Genomic DNA, 11,274 nt, shown 5'->3' with positions numbered 1-11,274 from the left:
ATATACACTACCACACACACTACCACACACACACTAACATACACTACCACACACACAGACACACTAACACACACAGACAGACTAACACACTAACACACACACTAACACACATATACACTAACACACTAACACACACACACACACTCACACACTAACACACTAACACACACACACACTACCACACACACACACTAACACACTACCACACACACACACACTCACACACTAACACACTCACACACTAACACACACACAGACTACCACACACACTACCACACACACACTAACATACACTACCACACACACAGACACACACACTAACACACACTACCACACACACACTAACACACACACACACTACCACACAGACTAACACACACTACCACACTCACACTAACATACACTACCACACACACAGACACACACACTACCACACACACACACTAACACACACACACACACTACCACACACACACTACCACACACACACTAACACACACTACCACACACACACTAACACACACACACACTACCACACACACTACCACACACACTACCACACACACACACACACTACCACACACACACACTACCACACACACACACACACACTACCACACACACACACTACCACACACACACACTACCACACACACACACTACCACACACACACACACACACTACCACACACACTACCACACACACACACTACCACACACACTACCACACACACACACTACCACACACACACACACGATGCTGTAGATGTCTCCGATCGCCGCTGATGGGTGGCACACAGAGACGGGGTAAAGCTCACACACACACAGACAGACTAACACACACACAGACACACACACACACAGACAGACTAACACACACACAGACACACACACACACAGACAGACTAACACACACACAGACACACACACACACAGACAGACTAACACACACACAGACACACACACACAGACACACACACACTAACACACACACAGACAGACTAACACACTAACACACACACTACCACACACACACACACAGACAGACTAACACACACACAGACACACACACAGACACACACACAGACACACACACACACACACTAACACACTCACACACACACTACCACACTCACACACTAACACACACAGACTAACACACACACACAGACACACACACACTACAACACACACACTAACACACTCACACACAGACACACACTACCACACACACACTACCACACACACACTAACATACACTACCACACACACAGACACACACACTACCACACACACACTACCACACACACACTAACACACACACACTAACACACACTACCACACACACACTACCACATACACTACCACACACACACACTACCACACACTACCACACACACACACTACCACACACTACCACACACACACACACTACCACACACTACCACACACACACTACCACACACACACACACACTACCACACACACACACACTACCACACACACACACACTACCACACACACACACACACTACCACACACACTACCACACACACACACTACCACACACACTACCACACACACTACCACACACACTACCACACACACACTACCACACACTACTACACACACACACTAACACACACACACACACTACCACACTCACACTAACATACACTACCACACACACACTAACACACACACAGACTAACACACACACACACTAACACACACACAGACTAACACACACACAGACTGACACACACACTACCACACTCACAGACTAACACACACACAGACTAACACACTAACACACACAGACTAACACACACACAGACTAACACACACACAGACTAACACACACACAGACTAACACACACAGACACACACACACACTAACACACTCACACACAGACACACACTACCACACACACACTAACACACACACAGACTAACACACACAGACACACACACACTACAACACACACACTACCACACTCACACACTCACACACTAACACACTAACACACACACACAGACTAACACACACACACACTAACACACACACAGACACACACACACACTACCACACTCACACACTAACACACACACAGATAACACACACAGACACACACACACACTACAACACACACACTAACACACACACTACCACACACACACACTACCACACACACACTAACACACACACACACACAGACTAACACACACACAGACTAACACACACACACTAACACACTACCACACTCACACTACCACACACACACACTACCACACTCACACACTAACACACACACAGACTAACACACACAGACACACACACACACTACAACACACACACTAACACACACACAGACACACACTACCACACACACACTAACACACACACACACACTAACACACACTACCACACACACTACCACACACACTACCACACACACACACACTACCACACACACACACACTAACACACACTACCACACACACTACCACACACACACTACCACACACACTACCACACACACACTACCACACACACTAACACACACTACCACACACTACCACACACACTACCACACACACACACACTACCACACACACACACACTACCACACACACACACTAACACACACACACACTACCACACACACACACTACCACACACACACACTACCACACACACACACACTACAACACACACACACAGACACACACTACCACACACACACACACACTACCACACACACTACCACACACACACTACCACACACACACTACCACACACACACTACCACACACACACTACCACACACACACTACCACACACACACACTGCCACACACACACACTACCACACTAACACACACACTAACACACACTCCCACACACACACTAACACACACTACCACACACACACTACCACACACACACTACCACACACACACTACCACACACTACCACACACACACTAACACACACTACCACACTCCCACACACACACACTACCATACACACACACTACCACACACACACTCCCACACACAATAACACACACACTCCCACACACACACTCCCACACACACTAACACACATTACCACACATTACCACACACTACCACACACACGCTACCACCCAAACACTACCACCTACACACTCCCACCCAAACACTACCACCTACATACAGTGGTGGTGGTTGTGGTGGCTGTGGTGGTTGTGGTGATGGTGGCTGTAGTGGTGGTGGTTGTGATGGTAGCTGTAGTGGTGGTGGTTGTGGTGGTGGTGATGGTAGCTGTAGTGGTGGTGGCTGTAGTGGTGGTGGCTGTAGTGGTGGTGGTTGTGGCTGTAGTGGTGGTGGTGGTGGCTGTGGTGGTGGTTGTGGTTGTGGTGGCTGTAGTGGTTGTGGTGCTGGTTGCTGTAGTGGTTGTGGTGGTGGTGGCTGTAGTGGTGGTGGCTGTAGTAGTGGTGGCGGTGGTGGTTGTGGCTGTAGTGGTGGTTGCTGTGGCTGTGGTTGTGGTGGTGGTGGTTGCTGTGGTTGTGGTGGCGGTGGTGGTGGCTGTAGTGGTGGTGGTTGCTGTAGTGGTGGTGGTTGCTGTGGTTGTGGTTGTGGTGGCTGTGGCTGTGAGAGGGAATCGAACTCGGATCGTTGACCGCGGCCATAGCGAAGCGCGGTGAGCTAACCGCTGCACCACCGCTCCCCACACACAGACACGTGTGGTGGTGATGCTGATTATGATGCTGATGATTATGATGCTGGTGATGATGATGCTGATGATGATTATGATGCTGCTGAGATGGTGCTGCTGATAATTATGATGATGCTGCTGCTGATGATGATGCTGCTGATAATTATAATGATGATGATGATTATGATGCTGCTGAAATGGTGCTGCTGATAATTATGATGATGCTGCTGATAATTATAATGATGATGATGCTGCTGCTGATGATGATGCTGCTGCTGATGATTATGATGCTGCTGATGATTATGATGCTGCTGATGATTATGATGCTGCTGATGATTATGATGCTGCTGATGATTATGATGCTGCTGATGATGATGCTGCTGATGATTATGATGATGCTGCTGATGATGATGATGCTGATGATGCTGCTGATAATTATAATGATGCTGCTGATGATGATTATGATGCTGCTGATGATTATGATGCTGCTGAGATGATGCTGCTGATGATGATGATGCTGCTGATGATTATGATGCTGCTGATCATGATGCTGATGATGATGCTGCTGATGCTGCTGCTGCTGATGATGCTGCTGCTGATGATGATGCTGCTGCTGCTGATGCTGATGATGCTGCTGCTGCTGCTGATGATGCTGCTGCTGCTGATGCTGCTGCTGCTGATGATGCTGCTGCTGCTGCTGATGCTGCTGCTGCTGATGATGCTGCTGCTGATGATGATGCTGCTGCTGATGATGCTGCTGCTGCTGCTGCTCCCCCTCACCGAGCACGGCCAGGAACAGGACGAAGCGGACGGCGTCTCTGTAGAAGCGGAAGCGGATTGGCCGTGGATAGAGAATGGTTCGGACCAGCTCCCCCTTCGCCGTGTAGAAGCCTGGGGCCCACACAGAGACAAAGGTCCCCCAGGTGGCCCACACAGCAGGTGTCGGGGGGGGGGGAGAGGGGAGAGGGGAGAGGGGCGAGTGATGTCGGGCAGCGGCCTTGAAGGCCGGCAAAGGCAACTGACGCACTCATTCACTCACTCATTAACTCACGCATTCACTCACGCATTCACTCACGCATTCCCTCACTCATTCATTCACTTATTAATTCACTCATGGATTCACTCATTCATCCACTCATTCACTCATCCATTCATTCACTCACTCACTCATTCACTCACTCACTCACTGACTGACTCAATCACTCACTCACCCACTCACTCATTCACTCACTCATTCGCTCATTCATTCACTCATTCACTCACTCACTAACTGACTCAATCACTCATTCACTCACTCATTCACTCACTCACCCATTCACTCACCCACTCATTCAACCACTCATTCACTCACTCATTCACTCACTGACTTACTCATTCACCCACTCATTCACTCACTCATTCACTCACTCACTCACCGACTCAGAACACGGAATCATGTACATATAAAGGTCCCCCCGGTAGCGTCTAGAAGGCTGGAGGGGCAAGTGCTGTGAGTCGCGAGTAGCAGCAGCAGCAGCTGGGACTGTGAAGGCCGGGACTGTGGCATACACAGAGGGGGTGGGTGGCCACCACCACCACCACCACCTTCACCATCACCACCAGCACCACCTTCACCACCACCGTCACCACCTTCACCAGCACCACCTTCACCACCTTCACCACCTTCACCAGCACCACCTTCACCACCACCACCTTCACCACCACCACCACCAGCACCACCTTCACCACCACCAGCACCACCTTCACCACCACCAGCACCACCTTCACCACCACCAGCACCACCTTCACCACCACCAGCACCACCTTCACCACCACCACCACCTTCACCAGCACCACCTTCACCACCACCAACACCACCTTCACCACCACCTTCACCACCACCACCCCCACCACCACCTTCACCACCACCACCTTCACCACTGCCACCTTCACCACCACCTTCACCACCTTTACCACCACCACCACCTTCACCACCTTCACCATCACCACCTTCACCACCACCACCAGCACCACCTTCACCACCACCTTCACCACCACCACCACCTTCACCACCACCACCACCACCACCACCTTCACCACCACCACCTTCACCAGCACCACCTTCACCACCACCACCTTCACCACCACCGTCACCACCTTCACCATCACCACCACCATCACCACCTTCACCACCACCACCTTCACCACCACCTTCACCACCACCACCTTCACCACCACCACCACCACCTTCACCACCACCTTCACCACCACCACCTTCACCACCACCTTCACCACCACCACCTTCACCACCACCTTCACCACCACCACCTTCACCTTCACCACCACCACCTTCACCACCACCCCCACCACCTTCACCACCACCTTCACCACCACCACCACCTTCACCACCACCACCACCTTCACCACCACCACCTTCACCACCACCACCTTCACCACCACCACCACCACCTTCACCACCACCACCTTCACCACCTTTACCACCACCACCTTCACCACCTTTACCACCACCACCTTCACCACCTTTACCACCACCACCTTCACCACCACCACCTTCACCACCACCACCTTCACCACCACCTTCACCACCACCACTACCACCACCACCTTCACCACCACCACCTTCACCACCTTTACCACCACCACCTTCACCACCACCACCTTCACCACCTTTACCACCACCACCACCACCATCACCACCACCACCATCACCACCACCACCATCACCACCACCACCTTCACCACCACCACCACCACCACCACCTTCACCACCACCACCTTCACCAGCACCACCTTCACCACCACCACCTTCACCACCACCGTCACCACCTTCACCATCACCACCACCATCACCACCTTCACCACCACCACCTTCACCACCACCTTCACCACCACCACCTTCACCACCACCACCACCACCTTCACCACCACCTTCACCACCACCACCTTCACCACCACCTTCACCACCACCACCTTCACCACCACCTTCACCACCACCACCTTCACCTTCACCACCACCACCTTCACCACCACCCCCACCACCTTCACCACCACCTTCACCACCACCACCACCTTCACCACCACCACCACCTTCACCACCACCACCTTCACCACCACCACCTTCACCACCACCACCACCACCTTCACCACCACCTTCACCACCACCACCACCTTCACCACCACCACCACCTTCACCACCACCACCTTCACCACCACCACCTTCACCACCACCACCACCACCTTCACCACCACCACCTTCACCACCTTTACCACCACCACCTTCACCACCTTTACCACCACCACCTTCACCACCTTTACCACCACCACCTTCACCACCACCACCTTCACCACCACCACCTTCACCACCACCTTCACCACCACCACTACCACCACCACCTTCACCACCACCACCTTCACCACCTTTACCACCACCACCTTCACCACCACCACCTTCACCACCTTTACCACCACCACCACCACCATCACCACCACCACCATCACCACCACCACCATCACCACCACCACCTTCACCACCACCACTACCACCACCTTTACCTGTGCGAGTGACTACAGCGCAGGCAAAGCCGTCCCCACCGTCCCCGCCGCCAGCCCCCCCAGTGTGGGGGGCCCCGGGCTTGGCCTGTATGACGCTGGTGCCACAGAACAGGGTGTGACGCTGGTGCTCCTGGGCGCTGTAGTGCGACGCCTCCTGGGGCTCCAACGCCGTCTTGGTCACCGGAACGCTCTCCCCTGCACGTCACAACACAACGTCACACCACACCACGTCACACCACACGTCACAACACGTGACACCACGTCACACCACGCCACGTCACAACACGTCACACCACGTCACGTCACACCACGTGACACCACGTGACACCACGTCACACCACGTCACACCACGTCACACCACGTCACACCACGTGACACCACGTCACGTCACACCACGTCACACCACGTCACGTCACACCACGTGACACCACGTGACACCACGTCACACCACGTCACACCACGTGACACCACGTCACACCACGTGACACCACGTCACGTCACACCACGTCACACCACGTCATGTCACACCACGTCACACCACGTCACCACGTCACACCGCATGACACCATGTCACGTGACACCACGTCACACCACGTCACACCACGTCACACCACACCACGTCACACGTCACGCCACACCACGTCACACCACACCACGTCACACCGCATGACACCATGTCACGTCACACGACGTCACACCACGTCACACCACGTCACGTCACACCACGTCACACCACGTCACGCCACGTCACACCACACCACGTCACGTCACACCACGTCACGCCACGTCACACACCACGTCACACCACGTCACACCACGTCACACACCACACCACGTCACACCACGTCACACCACACCACGTCACGTCACACCACGTCACGCCACGTCACACACCACGTCACACCACGTCACACCACGTCACACACCACACCACGTCACACCACGTCACACCACGCCACACCACGTCACACCACGCCACACCACACCACGTCACACCACACACCACGTCACACCACACGTCACACCACGCGGGGGGGGGGGCGGCTTCTGCGTCCCACCGGTGAGCATGCTCTCATTGACGATGCACGACGAGCCCCCCACGAGGGCTGCGTCGAAGGGGAGCGGCAGGGCCCCCCCCAACCCCGCACCGTCGCCATCGCCGGCACCGCCGGCACCGCCGGCATCACCGGCGGGGATGAGGAGGCAGTCACCGGGCACCAGGTCTGAGGAGTCGACCCTCTCCACGCCTGTCGGGGGGGAAAAAGGCAGAGGGGGCTACGTCACACCACGTCACACCACGTCACACTAAACTACGTCACACCACGTCACGTCACGTCACACCACGTCACACCACGTCACACTACACTACGTCACACCACGGCACACCACGCCACGTCACGTCACACCACGTCACACCACGTCACGTCACGTCACACCACGTCACACCACGTCACACTACACTACGTCACACCACGGCACGCCACGTCACGTCACGTCACACCACGTCACACCACGTCACGCCACGTCACGTCACACCACGTCACACCACGTCACGTCACGTCACACCACGTCACACCACGTCACCTCACACCACGTCACACCACGTCACACCACGTCACACCACACCACGTCACGTCACACCACGTCACACCACGTCACCTCACGTCACGTCACACCACGTCACACCACGTCACGCCACGTCACGTCACGTCACACCACGTCACACCACGTCACGTCACGTCACACCACGTCACACCACGTCACACCACGTCACCTCACACCACGTCACACCACGTCACACCACGTCACACCACGTCACCTCACACCACGTCACACCACGTCACACCACGTCACCCCACGTCACACCACGTCACACCACGTCACCTCACACCACACGTCACACCACACCACGTCACACCACGTCACACCACGCCACGTCACACTACACCACGTCACACCACACTACGCTACGTCACACCACGTCACACCACGCCAGGTCACACCACACGTCATAACACACTACGCCACGTCACACCACGTCACACCACGTCACCTCACACCACACTAAGCTACGTCACACTACGTCACACCACGTCACACGTCACACCACGTCACACCACCTCACCACACGTCACACCACACTACGCCATGTCACACCACGTCACACCACACCACGTCACACTACACACAGAGGGGCCCAAGGGGTGGGAAGGTGCGTCGCTCGCTCTCGCTCCACCACGCTCCACCACGCTCCACCACGCTCCATCACGCTCCGCCACGCTCCACCACGCTCCCTCACGCTCCACCACGCTCCACCACGCTCCATCACGCTCCACCACGCTCCCTCACGCTCCACCACGCTCGCTCTATATCACGCTCCACCACGCTCGCTCTATATCACGCTCCACCACGCTCGCTCTATATCACGCTCCACCACGCTCGCTCTATATCACGCTCCACCACGCTCCGTCACGCTCCACAACGCTCCACCACGCTCCACCACGCTCCACTACGCTCGGTCACGCTCCACCACGCTCCACCACGCTCGCTCCATCGTCGCTCGCTTGTCAGGGCTAGTGTGGTGTCGTTCGCCCTCCGTCACTCGCACGCGCAAAAGATGTCCCCCTTCCACTCCCCTCCCCGCCCCGCGCGGCCTTGAACACACACACACACACAGCCACACACACACACAGCCACACACACACACAGCCACACACACACACAGCCACACACACACGCAGCCACACACACACACACACAGCCACACACACACACAGCCACACACACACACAGCCACACACACACACAGCCACACACACACAGCCACACAGCCACACACACACACACAGCCACACACACAGCCACACACACAGCCACACAGCCACACACACAGCCACACACACACACACAGCCACACACACAGACACACACACACAGCCACACACACACCATGCCTCCGTAACTTTGCCGCAAGAGCCGCAGAATCGGAATTCCTGCCCGTCACCAACGCCTCAAGCCGAGCCCCATCGCCGGGGACACTTTGTCGACGTGTGGCTGTGTGTGTGGCTGTGTGTGTGTGTGGCTGTGTGTGTGTGTGTGGCTGTGTGTGTGTGGCTGTGTGTGTGTGTGGCTGTGTGTGTGTGTGGCTGTGTGTGTGTGTGGCTGTGTGTGTGTGTGGCTGTGTGTGTGTGTGGCTGTGTGTGTGTGTGGCTGTGTGTGTGGCTGTGTGTGTGGCTGTGTGTGTGGCTGTGTGTGTGGCTGTCTGTGTGTGTGTGGCTGTGTGTGTGTGGCTGTGTGTGTGGCTGTGTGTGTGGCTGTGTGTGGCTGGCTGTGTGTGTGTGTGGCTGGCTGTGTGTGTGGCTGGCTGTGTGTGTGGCTGTGTGTGTGTGTGTGACTGTGTGTGGCTGTGTGTGTGTGTGTGACTGTGTGTGACTGTGTGTGGCTGTGTGTGGCTGTGTGTGTGTGTTGCTGTGTGTGTGTGACTGTGTGTGTGGCTGGCTGTGTGTGTGTGGCTGTGTGTGTGTGGCTGTGTGTGTGTGTGGCTGTGTGTGTGTGGCTGTGTGTGTGTGGCTGTGTGTGTGTGTGGCTGTGTGTGTGTGTGGCTGTGTGTGTGTGGCTGGCTGTGTGTGTGTGTGGCTGGCTGTGTGTGTGGCTGGCTGTGTGTGTGGCTGTGTGTGTGTGTGGCTGTGTGTGACTGTGTGTGGCTGTGTGTGTGTGTGTGGCTGTGTGTGTGTGGCTGTGTAGCTGTGTGTGTGGCTGTGTAGCTGTGTGTGGCTGTGTGTTTGTGGCTGTGTGTGGCTGTGTGTGGCTGTGTGTGGCTGTGTGTGTGTGGCTGTGTGTGTGTGGCTGTGTGTGTGTGGCTGTGTGTGTGTGGCTGTGTGTGTGGCTGTGTGTGTGGCTGTGTGTGTGGCTGGCTGTGTGTGTGGCTGGCTGTGTGTGTGGCTGGCTGTGTGTGTGGCTGGCTGTGTGTGTGGCTGGCTGTGTGTGTGTGTGTAGCTGTGTATGTGGCTGTGTGTGTGG

The 11,274-nt window shown here is 55.1% G+C and overlaps 1 protein-coding gene across 1 annotated transcript in view; it reads right to left on the bottom strand.

Moving 5' to 3' along the window:
* Positions 1-664: 664 nt before the first annotated feature.
* The window catches only part of LOC142908179 (polyamine-transporting ATPase 13A2-like), a 31,222-nt gene continuing 20,612 nt past the window's right edge, over positions 665-11,274 (bottom strand). The window contains exons 9-12 of the mRNA XM_076058498.1: positions 8,313-8,501; positions 7,255-7,449; positions 4,483-4,593; positions 665-782 (exon numbers count right to left, since the gene is read on the bottom strand). Of these exons, the coding sequence (XP_075914613.1) occupies positions 694-782; positions 4,483-4,593; positions 7,255-7,449; positions 8,313-8,501 (584 nt within the window). The 3' untranslated portion in view covers positions 665-693. The remainder of the gene's footprint in view (positions 783-4,482; positions 4,594-7,254; positions 7,450-8,312; positions 8,502-11,274) is intronic.

This window comes from Petromyzon marinus (genome assembly GCF_048934315.1).
Source record: "Petromyzon marinus isolate PM22_M1 ecotype Great Lakes invasive population chromosome 75 unlocalized genomic scaffold, UKy_Petmar_22M1.pri1.0 chr75_unloc.5, whole genome shotgun sequence".
NCBI classification, from domain to species: domain Eukaryota; kingdom Metazoa; phylum Chordata; class Hyperoartia; order Petromyzontiformes; family Petromyzontidae; genus Petromyzon; species Petromyzon marinus.
This window is presented reverse-complemented; position numbering and strand designations above follow the sequence as displayed.